The 16,319-nt window shown below is 40.5% G+C and overlaps 1 protein-coding gene across 1 annotated transcript; it reads left to right on the forward strand.

The window, feature by feature from the left end:
• Positions 1 to 3,013: 3,013 nt before the first annotated feature.
• On the forward strand, positions 3,014 to 16,173 carry LOC113967196 (heterochromatin-associated protein MENT-like). The gene is made up of 8 exons (XM_027682602.1): positions 3,014 to 3,023; positions 4,894 to 5,069; positions 7,229 to 7,312; positions 8,948 to 9,085; positions 11,073 to 11,190; positions 11,954 to 12,096; positions 14,527 to 14,694; positions 15,522 to 16,173. Exons 2-8 carry the CDS (start codon positions 4,902 to 4,904, stop codon positions 15,921 to 15,923), a joined length of 1,221 nt encoding a protein of 406 aa, XP_027538403.1. The 5' UTR covers positions 3,014 to 3,023; positions 4,894 to 4,901; the 3' UTR covers positions 15,924 to 16,173.
• The last annotated feature ends 146 nt before the right edge of the window (positions 16,174 to 16,319 follow it).

Below are 16,319 nucleotides of genomic sequence, written 5' to 3' on the forward strand. Positions count from 1 at the left end.
GTCAGGCTAACCCTTACAGAATCAGAGAATCGTTCAGGCTACAAGTAACCACTTGAGACCATCTGGTCCCATCCCCTATGCAAACAGAGTAAGCTAGTGCAGGTTGTACAGGACCATATCCAGTTGGATTTTGAATATCTGTCTCCACCAATGGAGACTACACAAACTCTCCAGGCAACCTATGCCAGTGTTTGATCATCCTCACAGTAAAAAAAGTGTTTATTTATGTTCAGATTGAATTTCACGTTTTCAGTCTGTGCCCATTGCCTCTTGTTCTCTCACTTGACACCTCTGAGGAGAGCCTGGTTCCTTCTTTTTTGTTGCCTCCCGTAAGGTATTGGCCAAGTAATAGGTGTTACATGACTGCATTTCCCAATAACTATTTACAAGAAGACTTAGATTTGTTCTATATCATCAAGATTTGTAACTTCAGGTCCACAAACTCCTCCTTGAAAAGTCACAGTACTTTGAAAACTAAAGAAAGCAGTACCTACATGAAACTGATAAAACCAGCCTCAATATAAAGATGTTGTGAGCATGGACCGCTTGTCACTTAGTGATTCCATGCCTGTCAAAACATGCTTTCAGTTTATCCTTCAATGAAAGATGGAGCTTTTGTGTCCCAGTGCAAATCAGCTTCATAAAATAATCCCTGGCACCTCTGTGATAGATGAACTTCATGACAAGCAGAAATGGTAGACACAGCACACAATAATAAAACCAAGAAAATTTACAATGGTTGGTGTACTGTTAGTATTCAAGACAAGGACATATAAAACTCCACTGCTTTCAAACTTCAAAGCAAATACACTCATACTTTTAAAGGTTTTATTTTGCCATCAATAACAGGCACAAGAAACCCCCTTCTTACATGTTAGTTATAGTCAGTCCAGTCCTTTACAGTTCTATTACAACAGATGTGATACTTAGTTTCATTTTTCTTCCCAGGGGACATAACTGAATAGGATTTTCTGCAGAGTAAAAATCCATACTTGGACTTAGTCTAACACTGATTTTAAATTCTGCTGCTTTTTACCAGGTGTACCTGTAACAGAACTGATCCTCAGCAGATGCCTCAAAGGCTACTCAGAGTGGACCATTTACAGAGTACAGGTACGGGAATATGGCAAATCATACAGGCAGAAAGATACAACCTCACTGCTGAGCAAGGTGAGGATGAAAGACAGCTTCAAAAAAGACTAAAATTACTTCATCATATGCCAGAGGAAAATGACCAGTTTTATCAAAAAACTTTTTTATGACAGTTTGTAAGAGGTCAATCCACTTGAGGTCAACAGGTCAGGTGTTGTGATGCTGTGAAACCTTGTTTCTGTCATTCTGGCTGTATCAATTAACTAATTTATCTCACTGTTTTAATCTGGCACAGCAAAACCAAGAGCAGTTCTTCTTCAGCTAATATGCTCCCCTTTGTAACTCCAGTTACTAAACAGGATCTTGCAGCAACTGGTACTTGCCACAAAGAGTGTCTACACAATTTGGGTACCCTTTCTTCATTTTCCTGTATTTTTGGCCAATCTTTCCAGCTTATAGTACCACTAACTGCTCGAGTTTTTTTCTTCTCCTATTAATCTATATAAAAAATAAACAACACCAGTTTAAGATACATGGTAGAACATTTCTTAGGCTCATAATTAAACATAATAGTGTCTAATATATTTCTGATGCAAGAAATTAAGAGGATATTCCTGGCATGAAAGCTGCATACACTTAAAGCCAAAAGATAGGAAGAAAGAGAGGCACATATATCTCTCTTGAAACCTTGTGTGGTACATGTACCAGTCAGATTTCAAGTGAATAGAAGCACTAATATATAATTCTTATTCAAAATATGAACTTGTACACTTTACATAGATGCTTTTTCCATATAGGTTGACTGCACGGTAATTGGTTTACTTTGCACTTGTCATACTAGTGGGCAGAGGCCATTACTAACCCTAAATGTAGCAGAAAAGACATATAATGATCACAAATGAAATTTATCAATACGAAGTGTGTCACACAAACTAGGATCAGAATTACAGGAATTTAAAGTAAAACATTTGTGCACATGTAAGTCTTTTATACTTCACCTTTGCTGATATCCAGTTTTACACATCCTCCTGTTTTTGCTCTCTACTCCTAGGCATCAGTCTCAGTAAAATTCATTACAAGCAGCACTTTCAAGCAGTTTTGTAGGTTTTGGTGGATGATTCAAAATCCCTCAATCCAAGACAGGAATAATGAGCTCAGTACAGTGTAAGGTCTCTGGGTATCTAAAGCACCTTCACCTCCTTTGTGAGGAGCAGTGGTCTCTTGAAACAACATCCAGCATTTCAAATGAGCCCAGTGTTCACTCTCATTTCATCACTTATTTTAGGTGACTGTGTAAATACCCTCTGAGCTTCCTTTGTGATCTGCTTTCTGTAACAGAAGAGCAAAAATACAAAATATCCTTGTACAAAGTAAGGGCTTTATTTGACCTGGGGGCCACAAGAATTCAAATGCTTCCCCTCTCAAATTTAACCACAGGATGAATGAGACTAACAGTCTATTTCAATATTCCCTTTTAGCCATAGCTTTGAGATCAGTTTCTCTTTATTTCCCCAGTTTGTGGAGTAAAAAGAAAAGGAAGGCCTCAAGTTATTTCAACATATCCTGCGCCAACACAGGGTGGTTGACATACTTTCTGCAATTCCTACACTTTTTGCAGGCCAAACACCAAGGTTGTTGAGGACATCTGTGGGGAAAAGGCATACTGGCCTTCATGTTCCAGGATATACATCCACAAACAGTGGCCTTGAATTCAGGAGATCTCCCCCTCTTTCTGAGTTCTGAAAGCAGGTGATAGAGAGGAGAACTAGGAATAAATGAGGGAACGTGCACATTAATGCAAGAAGAGGATGCAGATAAGAAAAGGGGAGGTGCAAACATTTCTTCATTTCCAAAAGTACTTGTTGCCCTACAGACTGTCACAGATCCTGACTGAAGACAGATCTTAACCCTTCTCTCTTTCAGGATTTCAGGTACTGTAAATATTTATATCAAAATAACTAGCTTTTATTTGGAAGTCTTAAAAATTCATGTTAAATTCCTTGGAGTAGTTAAAAGATGGCATAAAAGTTATGCAGAGGAAGGGAGTGCTTATTATTTAGTACAAAGTGTAGCCCTTAGGGAAACCCTGTGCCAAGGCACAATGGACAGAATGTGAATCAAGGTTGGGCAAAACCTACATAGCTTGGGAGGGCAGAAAGTTTCCTCACCTGTAGCAAGGGTGCTTTAATCACCAGGCTACTGTTCAGTTTAGATCAGAGGACTAAGAAAAAACTGCAGGAGAGAACACCCTCCTACTGATCATGGAATTGAACACACAAGACAACATGACTCTCTAGAACAGTGTTTTGGATGCCCAGCACTGGGCATATTAGTTCAAGCCTCTAATTTATTACTTTCAAATAACTACTGGATCAGGCACGCAGACCTTTCCTTTGGCAGAAGACCAAAGTTGTTAGGACACCAGTGAACCTCGCAGAAATACACACATGTTCTCTCTCTCAAGCCTGCGAAATACTTGATTACTCCCCAGACAATCTCTGGAAACAGGAGAAGGAGATGTCAGTTTGAAATCCTTCATGTAAAAACATTCAGCTCAGCTCTGTCCCCTGGATATGCTCTGGGAGTATCAGCATCTCCAGGAACAGCAGTAAGATATCTGATTTGAAGATCCTAAAAATACTTAGGCATGAGCCAGGCTGCATGGCATTCACCTCTGAAGAATGCTTCAAAGCTGTTGCAGACTCTAGGAAGCATTGAAAACAAAACTTGAGGACCCCAGAGGTTCCAGGCATCTCTGACACTTCGTGGCAGTTCTCTTTAAGGACTGCAGTTTTTTATTTAATCACACAAATTGTGGGTGAAGATAGATTTAAATGTTTGAAATGTCCAGTTGCCGTTGTTGATCTAATGCTTAACCTTTCACCTGATGCCATCTTACACTGACTTCGCCAAATTTTTTTTAAGTCATTATGCTGGTGAAGACAGTGGAAATTTCTGAGTTTATCCTAATATTTATCAAAGTATTAGATTGATCTAAAATATGCTAATAAGAAGCACAGGTTTGTTCTGGATCCATGTACAGAAAATTAATTTAATCTTGGGGTTGTGGTTATGTGTTTGCTTTGGTTTTGTCCTGTAAAAACATACTTGGAAAAGAAGCAGAACAAGGATGAGAAACCTGCAGGTTCTGATAAACCACCAGGAAACCAGAGAAAATTTGTTGTTGGTTACAACAGGAACTATTTGGAGTTGTATGTAAGATACAAGACTTGAAAAACAGCAACTAACAAATCTAGCTACAGATTCCAAATGTGGGTTTACCTACACAAAGAATGTATAAAAATCTACATATCTCTAGTAGCCATCAGGATACATATAATGAATCACATTATTTCATCATGCTTTTTCGAGTGGAAAAATAATAGCACGGGAAGTTTAAATAAACAGAAAAAAGCCCAAAGCAGCACAGTGAGAAACTATTTGGTTTCACTCTCTCAGAATCGAAGAATAACTCTATGAAAATAAGGCAAAGAGTGAATGGGGTTTTGAAACAAGTCTGGACCGTGAAAACATTTCTAGCTAAAACTGTACTCAACTGATGAAGAATAAATAAAAAAGCTGAGGACACTGAAAGTGATATGGAAGGAAGAAATAGTGCAGGTCTTAGAAAGAGACTTACTAGCTGACTGTACTTGGCATCTGTGCAGTATTTTACCCATTACAGGGACACCCTCAGACTGTATTTGAGAGGGAGCAGGCAATCCCCCAATAACAGCTTTGTATTTTTTGAAAGACATGAAGAAGTAGTCATCACCTCTCTCTGACACTCATTTGTCTCAGGTATATCAATGGAGAGTCTCTCAGTGTCAACCAACAGCTTCACTCTGGACCTTTACAAAAAGCTGAACGAAAATTCCAAAGGACAAAACATTTTCTTTTCTCCTTGGAGTATTGCAACTGCTCTTGCTATGGTCCATCTGGGTGCAAAAGGTGACACCGCAACCCAGATGGCTGAGGTAAGATCTGAAATCAACAATGTGGTTCCTATATAAATTGCATTGTTATTCTACCTATGGGGAACAGAAAGGAACAATATGGGAGAACAGTGACCTGCCATAATGTGGTACAGGAAATAGCCCCAATTACATGGTCAGCACTGGAGATCAGTATTCTTCCACTTCATTTCCAAGATCTTCCTGCTCTGCACTACCTCTACATTTAGCTTGCATTTACAGTTCCTAGAGCATAGCAAGTGGTCTGCTAAAGAGAAATTATTGATATTAGAGATTACTGCTGGTCTTGTTTGAAACACTACACTCCATTTTAATTGCCCTCTGAACAGAATAATCCACCTAATACAGTGCTTAAATAGTAATGAAGAGACAACTTTATCAAAATAAAATAATATGGAGTTAAGATATGCTAGAGAAAAGAAATCTGGGGATAATATCACCGCTTCCAGACATCAGCAGGTTCTGGCAGCAGTATATTTGCTTCCTCATACTGCATGCAGAAGTTAGAAAGCTCTCCTGAACACATTTTTGGCTGCACAGGAGTGGCATAAATACCTTTGTTTGTGACATAGTAAGTCTATAAAAATGGTAATCCTACCATGAATAATGGAGACATATGAGTATTAAAGATATGATAGAATCATAGAATATGCTGAGTTGGAAGGGACACATCAGGATCATCAAGTCCAACTCTTGGTCTCGGACAGGGCACCCCAAGAATCACACCATGTACCTGAGTGCGTTGTTCAAACACTTCTTGAACTCAGACAAGCTTGGTGCTGTGACCACTTCCCTGGGGAGTTTGTTCCAGTGCCCAACCACCCTCTAGGTGAAAAACTTTTTGCTGATATCCAAGCTAAACCTCCCCTGACTCAGCTTGATGCCGTTTCCTTGAGTCCTGTCACTGGTCACCAACACAAAGAGGTCAGTACCTGTCCCTCTGGTTCCCCTTGTGAGGATGTTGAAGACCACAATGAGGTCTCCCCTCAGTCTTCTCTTCTCCAGGCTGAACAGACCAAGTGACCTCAGCCACTCGTCATACGACTTCCCCTCCAGACCCTTCACCACCTTTGTTGCCCTCCTTTAGACACTCTCTAATAGCTTAATGTCTTTCTTATATTGTGGTGCCCAAAACTGCACACAATATTCAAGGTGAGGCTGCACCAGTGCAGAGCAAAGCAGGACAATCCTCTCCCTCAACTGGCTGGTGATGCTTTGCCTGATGCCCCCCAGGACACGGTGTGCCCTCCTGGCTGATGGGACACTGCTGACTCATATTCAACTTGCTATCAACCAGGACCTCCAGGTCCCTTTCCACAGCGCTTCCCTCCAGACTCTCATTCCCTCATCTATACACACAAACAGGGTTGCCCTGTCGCAGGTGTAGAATCTGGCACTTGCCCTCATTAAACTTCATATCACTGGTGATTGTCCATCTCTCTTATTGTCAAGGTCTCTCTGCAAGGCCTCTCTGCCCTTGAGGGAGTTGATGGCTCCTCCCAATCTGTCATCAGCAAATTTACTTAGTATTCTTTCGAGTTCTGCATCCAAGCCGTTAATGAAGATGTTGAAGAGAACTGGGCCAAGGATGAAGCCCTGGAGAACTCCATCAGTGACTGGATGCCAGCCTGACGTTACCCCATTCACTATAACTCTTTGTAACTGACCTGTGAGCCAATTGCTCATCCATTGTGTAACATGCTTATCCAGCTGTATGCTGGACATTTTGTCCAGAAGGATCCTGTGCCCTCTTTTGCAGAACTTTTCAATATTTGTACTCTTTTAGGTTATACTCATTTACTTAAAAACATTAAATGCAGAGTTTTAGATTTGCGTCATGTTAGTAAGACTCTGAAGTGTGCTATGTTTTTTGTTGTGTTTTGCTATGATCTGAAAATAGATTCCATGCAGCTAAGCACAAACTAACCACTTATCTAAATAAAATCATATTTGAGTCACAATATTGGTCTATTATTAAGCAATCAATGGGGCTAAAATCTATATAGTAATGATACAGTTATAGAAATTTAATTAACAACTTTATTAGACTATCATTAGGTGTGGCTGGTGAATTACCATAGAAAACTAAAATACTTACAACCCTTGGGCATATTTATCTCCAGCAAACAAGCTGTCTTTATGAACATTTATCATCATCACAGGTTCTTCATTTTAACCAGACTGCAAGAGAAGAAGGTTCATCTGAGACAAGGCCTTCTCCAGGGAGACCAAAGAAAAGAAAGATGGTATTTATTACAACATAAGACTTAGAGATAAAAATCCCTGAGAATGGAATAGTCCAATGCAACTACTGCTTTTGCCTTCTAACATCTGCTTGTTTTCAGTCTCTTATCTACTGTCTCATTTCATTAAGAACTATATATAGAAAAAGTGAACAAGTAGGTAATATTACTGTAAAATTCATGAACTCAGGCCTTCAAAATCAGAACTCAGACACTAACAGCATTTTGATTAGCCCTAAAACTGTCTTACTTGCTTTTAGCTGAGCTATTGAAATACCAAGAAAACAATTGTCTTAATATGCTTTGGACAATTCTATCTCTTATCAGCTTCAGATTGGTTTTTTTCTGTCTATAGTGTTAGTGAAAAACAACTACTGCATTCACACCTCACTCCAGCCCTACCCAGTAAAGACCCTTCCACCTTTCTTACGCATGGACACATCAGGTAGACAAAATTTCCCTTTAAGGTCATGCATGTTGACTCACCCTTACTCATCAGCTCCCCAAAGACTTGCCGCCAGGACAAACTGCCCAGATCTTTTCCATCAAAGGAACTCCCTAAACACTGAAAAACTTGTAAACTTGAACAAGCCATTTTTTTTTCAGCATAGGAACTAAAAGAAAGCTCAAAGAAATTAAATTAGACAAACTGGAAACAAAAGTGGGGAGGAGGTTATATCATTCTCTCCCTAAATGGTGCAGGGTGATTCTCCAAGATGAATCATTACATTCACATTCATTTTACCAACTCACTGACTTCACAAGTTGTGGCAAAGTCTGTCTAATGTTGTCTTTCAGATATTTCACTCTATTACCTCTTCATTCTGTTCCCATCCCATGGTAAAACTCAGCCTCTGCTATCCTGTGTCCTGTGGATACCAAATTCTTTCCTAGGTGTCCTTCCTAGCAGCCCATGTCTCAGCATGAGTGAGAAAAGATCAGAGCAAGGAATGTCACCTCACCAACCTTATGACAAGTCACCATGAGTCAGTGGCAGAGACTCTCAGTGTCTCATGTCCAGGGCATGGTATATGACATGGAGGAGGAGACTGCACCCAGGCAGCTCATGGGGAACAGCTGACAGGTAGCAACTTATTCCTCCATTAGCAAAGTAACAGCTGGCAACAGCTGGCAAGAAAGCTCATGCTCCCTAAAACCATCAACATTGACATCCAGGACAAGCTCTCTCCAAAATCCAAACAGCAACAGCAGAAATCATGTGAAACAGGGATAATTTGAATAGTTAGTAAGTCCGTGGTCTGACACCAGTGTCTATCACAATAGAACACCTCCTCAAAAACTGCAGGCTGCATTGATGGGTCCTTGTGAATCTGAAAGGTCTTGTGAAACTGAAAATTAGGCCTGACCATGATAAAAATGAGGAGATTCAACTTCCTGGAAGCACAGTCAGCTGATATCCCCAAAGGCCTACACTGCACTGTAGAAACAGATCATTTCCCTACAGACAGAAAACAATTTGTCCAGTTTTACGCAGTGCTGCTAACATGTAACATACACAAAAAAAGTGTTTCATTCCCTGAAACTCATATTTAATTAAAAAGAACTGAACAATTTAAACAAACATAGCAGGTGCAACAGAAAAAAAATACTTCATACTAATTGGTGTCTCTTTCCAAGGATCCTGAGCATGAGCGAGCTGAAAACATTCACTCTGGCTTCAAAAAGCTCCTATCTGCCATCAACAAAAGGAGAAGCACCTACTTGCTGAAGAGTGCTAACCGGCTGTATGAGGAAAAGACCTACCCATTACTACCTGTGAGTTGAACATCTTTACTTGAGAATATGTTCACATTAAGAGGGATTATCAATAGAGATGATAAAAAAATTCCAAACGATAGCACTGGGGTTTCAGTGAGAATATGAGGACAGCCATCCATAGCTATCCTTGGACAGACAAGAGGTCCATTTTTTTCCAGCAGTGGGCAACAGTTTAGGAAGTGCATGAGAAAAAGGCACATTGTGTAATGACACTTTTCCAGAATCTGCTGTGGTCACCAAGTGATCTGCAGCTCAGGGACTTCGTGAACCAGAAGGCATGTCTACTTAATAGACTTTGACGAGCTGTTGTTTCGAGACTTTGCAGACTTGTCTTTCGAATGTACTTCAGCCCTCAGCACCAGGATTTCCACAGCTGAACTACACATTGTAGGAAGTGTCTGTGCCTTTTGAGCTTGCTGTCTGTTGGCATCGTTACTGGTCAGTTTATCTTCTAAAGGATGCTTCTCCACATCTCTGGTCACCCTCATCCACTGTCTCTGTATCTTTTATACTCTAGCATTTCTGAGACTGGAGAAGTCACAGCTGCATTGAGAACTCAGATAAGGGGCACACCAGAGTGTTATATGGTGTCATGATTGAAGCCTCTCTTTTGTTGCCTACTCCTTTCTTTCTAACTCTAAAGTTTTTATTTGCCTTTTTGTCACTATTAGGCAGATTTTTTTCATGTAACTGTCCATTATAGCTTCAAGACCTCATTCCTAAAGAGTAATAATCCCTTTCTATACCTTACACTTTACTGGATCAATTATGAATATGTTTATATATATATTTCAATGTAATCATTTAGATTTTGATTTTATAGAAAAAATACTTTAGCACAGACTCCAGCACATATATCCCTGTGGTACTCCAGTAGTAACAACCCTTCACTGTGAACATTATTTCCTCCTACGCTTCGTTTCCAGTCTTTCAAACATGACCTATCTCTGCAGTCCCATAGATGCTCACCCTTTGGTGAGAAGTCTTACAAAATGCCATTTGATAATCCAAAAGACTGTAATGGCTCAATCTTATTACCCATATGCTTCCTGACACCTCCAGAAAAGTCCAACAGATTTTGATTTAGGATTTCCTATTACAAAATGCTGTTGACACTCCTCTGATAAGTCACGTTAATTCATACACCCACTACACCTATTCTTATTCATTTGCCCCATACTGACTCATGAGCTTGTAATTACCTGTGTCTTTGAAATCTTTTTAAAACTGGCATTGTATTAATCATCTTCCAGCTCCTTGGAAGGTGGTTTAAATGAGATTACTGTTCTTTGATCTTGGAGTGTGTTTGGTTTCCTGAGTAATTAGCAATTTGTCCTTCTGAATGTGTATTGTTCATTTTCTCCATAATCTCATGTACTTAGGCTTTACAGAGAATCTAGGGGATTTCCTACTGGGAATCTCCATGAACTGTTTCACAGCAGACAGCAATGCAAACATTAATTCTGCTTTTCTGCCTTGACTTTATTCAACCAGAACTTCACCTTTATACCCGATCCCCTATTGTCCTCACAAACTTTTGGCAGGTTCCTCACCTCTGAAGCAAACTAAAAGCCTTTTTTCAACTTTATATGAGACTATTCTTCCACCTTGAACTGAACACTATGTCACAAAGCAGGAAAAAAGTATTTAAATGATGTAAAAATGTCATTTTGAGAAATTTTAAAAAAAGATGAAGAATGTTTGTTTCATGGATATTTCAAAATTACAAATGTGCACCTTTGATTTCAAACACAAAAAATTTGAAGTAGCAGTTTCCTTGAGACTGAAGTTTGATCAGTCCATACTTAATATTTAGTATAGAATGTGTTAGACCTTAATATAAGGGTTATCTCATCTAGAACAAATTTTATTTTCTTAAATTATGTATTAGCCGATTGTCTAATTTGTCAAAGTTATTATTTCTAACATTTTTATAAGTCAAACTTAACTAAATAAGCATACATTTTCAAATCCTATCTTTCAGAAGTTCTTACAGCTCATTACAAGCTATTACAATGCCAAGCCACAAGCTGTAAACTTTAAGACAGCTGCAGAACAAGTCAGAGCACAGATCAATTCATGGGTTGAAAATAAAACTGAGAGTAAGTATCACTCTGATGGCTTTTTTTCTTGACTCATTTTCAAATTATTTGTATTTCCAGATTTATTGCTCTTGCAGTCAAGGCTCCATAAAAGACGGAAACTCAGAGGAGAGAGGTGATGAGCAAAGTATGGTTAAACAGCTCGAAAAATGCCTATCTCCAAACTTAACTTCTGCTCCTTACAAGGTCCTTCCTTTGATTTTTTATGTCGTAGCCTCTTCTGAATTATTGCTGTTCAGAGGGATGGCAGATGCTGTGTGGTCCACAATTAGTGAGGGGTTTACTTCTGCATTCTTCAGCTGCTTGCAACCAACTTCACAGCTATACCACAACTTCCAAGCCTTACCGCTTGACCCACTTTCCAATGCTGTTTACTACCAAAGCTCCAATATTAAAAAAATTAATCACAGAATCATAGATTGGTTTAGCTTGGAAGGGATCATAAAGACCATCTAGTTCCAATCCCTCTGCCATGGGCAGGGACACCTCCCACTAGACCACTAGTTGCTCAAAGCCCCATCCAACCTGGCTTTGAATACTTCCAGGGATGGTCTTGTTTTAACACAACTTCTCCAGGTAAAAGATACAGAGATACTTAAAACCCCATTTCTACCATATGTACATCATAGAAATGTACAACTAAAAAAACCCCTCCCAAATGCAAACGTTTTTGCAACAGGGTTAGGCACAGAGAAGTCACAATTAAACTTGGCAAGTTACACAGTCACACTCAAATAACAGTCCTGTTTGTCTGATTTTGAAGGGAAAATACAGAGTCTGCTGCCTGCAGGATCTCTCCATTCTCGCACTGTGTTGCTCTTAGTAAATGCCATTTATTTCAAAGGAAAGTGGGAAAAGAAATTTCTGGAGAAAAATACTTCTGAGATGCCCTTCAGACTAAACAAGGTAAATTTCTTATCTATATGCCTGTTGTCATATGTCAGTATGACTATTATTGAAGACTAAATATTTCACCTGTATTTCATGTGCCACTGCATATGTTGCCACTGCAACACTTCTTACAGCTGGGCACGTGGTATAAACTTAGTGAGAACAGCAACTGTGAAAATAAGTCAGCATTATCTTATTTACACATATCCTTGACAACAGGATTTTTAAGTATCAAAACACTTGAGAACAGTTAAAGTTAAAAAAAGTAAGTTAAGTAAATTAAGTAGTTTAAGGACATGATGAAATGTCTCTAAGTAACATGTTCGCATTTTCAAATGGGACCAAGCTGCTTTTCAGAGCATTGCTTACACACTCTCTTCTACTCTTAGGACCCTGAGCTCAAGGTATCTGATCCAGCTGCTCTTTCCACACATATCCTGGGTGTTGTGTCAAACTTCACAGGGAATTTTCACAGGGGTTTGTCATTTTAGCTGAGTATCTGAGTATGACCTATTCAGTATTAACTGAGGGCACATTATTGAGCTAACAGTATTTAAACTGTCATGCGCTCACAATTCCCAGTAGCTGACTGCATGCATATTTTTGGACTCTGTGAAAAGCAAGCAAAACTATCTGTCAATGGAAGCAAGCATTTCTTTGACATGGATTAAGAGTGCAGCTACCTTCTGTATGCCAGGCAAAGTGAAGCAATTGTGCTGACGATGTAACTGTGTACCCGAAACCTACTGCACTACATGTGCAGTTTTAGGATCCATCATGGCAGATGGCTGTGGTGGGTCACCTTGGCTGGCCACCAGGTGCCCACCAAGACTCTCTATCACTCCCCCTACTCAACAAGGCAGGGGGAGAAAAATAGGATGAAAAGATCATGGGTCAGGAAAAGGACAGGGAGATCACTTACCAATTACCCTGATGGTCAAAACAGGCTCAACTTAGATAAATGAATTTAATTTATTGCCAATTAATCAGAGTAGGTTAATGAGAAATAAAGCCAAATATATAGCACCTTCCCCCAACTCCTCCCTTCCTAACAGGCTCAACTTCACTCCTGATTCTTCCAGCTGTGCCTCAAAGCAGTGCAGGCGGACTGGGAATGGGGGTTATAGTTAGCTCATCACGTGTTGTCTCTGCTGCTCCCTCCTCCTCACACGTTTTCCTTGTCCAAATGTGGAGTCCCACCCATGGGATACAGTCCTTCACATCCAATGTGGGTCCTTCCCATAGTCTGCAGTTTTTCAAGAACCGCTCCAGTATGGGTCCTTTCCCTGGGGTGCAGTCCTTAGGAATGGGCTGCTCCAGCATGGGTCCACTGCAGAGTCACAGGTGATGCCAGAAAACCTGCTCCGGAATGGGATCCTCTCCACAGTGCCACAGGTCCTGTTAGGAGCCTGCTCTAGCATGGCTTCTCCATGGGTTGCAGCTTTCTTCAGGGCACATCTACCTGTTCCAGCATGGGGTCATCTATAGGCTGCAGGGTGGATATCAGTACCACCTGGTCGTCACCATGGGCTGCAGGGAAATCTCAGCTCCAGCACCTGGAGTGCCTCCTCCTCCTCCTTCCTCATCGACCCTGGTGTCTGCAGAGTTGTTCCTCTCACATTTTCTCACTTGGCTCTCCCAGTTGCTTTTGTCCAGCAGTTTTTGCCCGTTCTTAAACGTGTTACCCCAGAGGCACTACCAACGTCCCTGACTGGCTCAGATTTGGACAGTAGCAGGTCTGCCTTGGAGCCAGCTGGAACTGTCTCTGCCTGACACAAAGGCAGCTTCTGGTGTCTCCTCACAGAAGTCATCTCTGCAGCTTTCCTGCTACCAAAACCTTACCGCATAAACCTAATACACTGGTGCCCAGAGAGGGTTTAATTCACAGGGTGAATAGCCAGGCCTGCAAACAGATAAAACTTTAGCACTTAGTAATAACTCTATGAACATAACACTGCATAGGGATTCAGAAGTTTATTGGGCAGTCCAATTCCATTTAGTAATCCAGTCCTATACAGGTCACAGAAAATACGTTTCAGAGGCAGAGTGTGACAATCAGTATTGCCTGGAAGGAAGGAAGTCAACACTTTTTTCCCTCCGTCAAGGCTCTCACTTCAAATAATGTAACCTTTGGGAGAAAACATGAAACCCTTAAGAGTAGTTACTTGCTTATCAAAGCTAACTCCTTTAAATTAAGAAATATATTACGTGGTATTCAGTGAGTAGGTAGGTAGCACATGTGCCTATGTTGACTTTTTAGAAAGATCCCAAAGACTTTGAGAAGGGGGTGTATGCAATACTGTCCAAAGGAAAGGGTCTTGGGTATCCAAATGCTGCCGAGTCTCATATTTGTTTTCAAATTTTTTCTTTCAGTTTAATGAAGCAAATAAATTTTATCATTCTTTAATGTATAAAGGATTTTTTTTATGCTGAATTTTTACACAGACCAAGACTAAACCTGTACAGATGATGTTTCTGAGAGATAAATTTTTTGTACTCCATGAAACAACCATGAAATTCAGAATCATTGAACTGCCATATGTGGAAAATGAACTCAGCATGTTCGTCCTCCTACCAGATGACATCAGTGATAACACTACTGGTCTAGAGCTGGTAAAGTTGGCACCACATACACTATGAAACAGTATCAGAATCAGATTAAAAGAGTGAAGAAGAACAAGTTTCGAAACCACAATAGAATAGCTCTGATGTGTGCATACTTTGTTTCAGAAACTGTGATATCCTGATTTCTCAACCTAGGATTCAGGGCATTTGATAACATTGCCAATATAGTACTTCTAAAACCTATGTCCACACAACTATCTTAGCCTATTTTGTGTCCTCTTTACTATTGCCAGACTAGCAAAAGGAATCTCCATGCCCTATACTTATCATCTCCTGAGGGCTGCATAAATTCATTTTTATGTCCTTTGCAGTCTGGATTTGCACCTAATAGTTTGTGGTGAGCTTTCTAAAACTAAGTGATGACTACCCTGACCCAGAAGGTGTCAACAATCACTCAAGACCATGCCAGATTCTAAACAGATCAGGGCAAACATATTTTTATTTGTACCTCAGTTCCCATGCGTTCTACTTATTCACTAATACGAAGAGAAAAGTTATACACACACAGCAAGCACCTATTATTATGAGTAACACATTGCAAAAAACCAATATTCTTCACACCAGAGAAAAAATAATAAACTACTCTCAGGGTTCAGGCCTACACCTCACCACCTTTAAGAAAATAAACAGGAGTATAAGTCACTCGGCACTTTGCAGGATCATGCCCTGTGGATATGGTGCACGTTCCATCGGTACTCACTGCTGGTAGCTCAGTTTTGTTTTACATGTTCTTGATGAGCATTAAGACACTGGTCTGTGCATGTCTTGTCTCTGTCCTTCGCATTCCAACTGTTTTCTTCCCCAACTCACTGCAGGTGGAAAGAGAGCTGACCTATGAGAAATTGGCTGAATGGACCAAATCAGCCAATATGATGAAAGCTGAAGTGGATTTGTACCTGCCCAAGTTGAAGCTGGAAGAGAATTATGACCTTAAATCCCCTTTGAGCAGCATGGGGATACAAAATGCTTTTGACCCAGTTCGTGCTGATTTCACAGGGATGTCAGTGAAGAAGGATCTTTTCATCTCACGAGTAATTCACAAAGCTTTTGTGGAGGTCAATGAAGAAGGTACTGAGGCAGCAGCTGCCACAGGTGTCTTGGTGATGAGATCAAAAGCACCAACAATGACTTTTAAAGCTGACCACCCTTTTATCTTCTTCATCAGACACACCAAATCCCAAACCATCCTCTTCTTCGGCAGACTCTGCTCACCCTAGTCAGTTACTCCTTGCCCTGCAGAGCAGGTGACGCTTGCTTGCTAGCATAGAAGCAAATACCAAACCTTGAACTCTTTCTGCAACCCGGGGGGAGCAGAACTTGAACTCTTTCTCCATCAAGCCAAACACTCTGGGGCCTGAGGCATAGCTCCTCTTCCCTCCTACCCTAAAGAAGCAATCAGTGCAGTGCCAAGGGGAGTGCAGATGCTTTGCATCCAGGGAGCAATCCTGATTGTCATTCAGAGCAGGCCATCATGAATAGCTCTGTTGTCATCACTATTAGCTATGGCATTTCTATCCCTCCCCCTCTCAGCAATGTGTACAAACATTTTAGCAAAGTCCATCCCCTCACCCTCATGACAGGGCCCCTGATCCCGGGTCCCAGTACTAACTCCC

Source organism: Neopelma chrysocephalum, unplaced genomic scaffold (genome assembly GCF_003984885.1).
Source record: "Neopelma chrysocephalum unplaced genomic scaffold, ASM398488v2 Primary Assembly neopelma1_22b, whole genome shotgun sequence".
Classification (NCBI taxonomy): domain Eukaryota; kingdom Metazoa; phylum Chordata; class Aves; order Passeriformes; family Pipridae; genus Neopelma; species Neopelma chrysocephalum.

What these genes read in the sequence shown, in the direction of transcription:
- LOC113967196 (XM_027682602.1), top strand. Translation starts at nt 4,902, where the DNA reads ATGGAGAGTCTCTCAGTGTCAACCAACAGCTTCACTCTGGACCTTTAC. An exon ending in AGACCTACCCATTACTACCT is followed by an intron (nt 9,086 to 11,072) that starts GTGAGTTGAACA and finishes CCTATCTTTCAG; the next exon opens with AAGTTCTTACAGCTCATTAC. An exon ending in TGCCCTTCAGACTAAACAAG is followed by an intron (nt 12,097 to 14,526) that starts GTAAATTTCTTA and finishes ATTTTTACACAG; the next exon opens with ACCAAGACTAAACCTGTACA.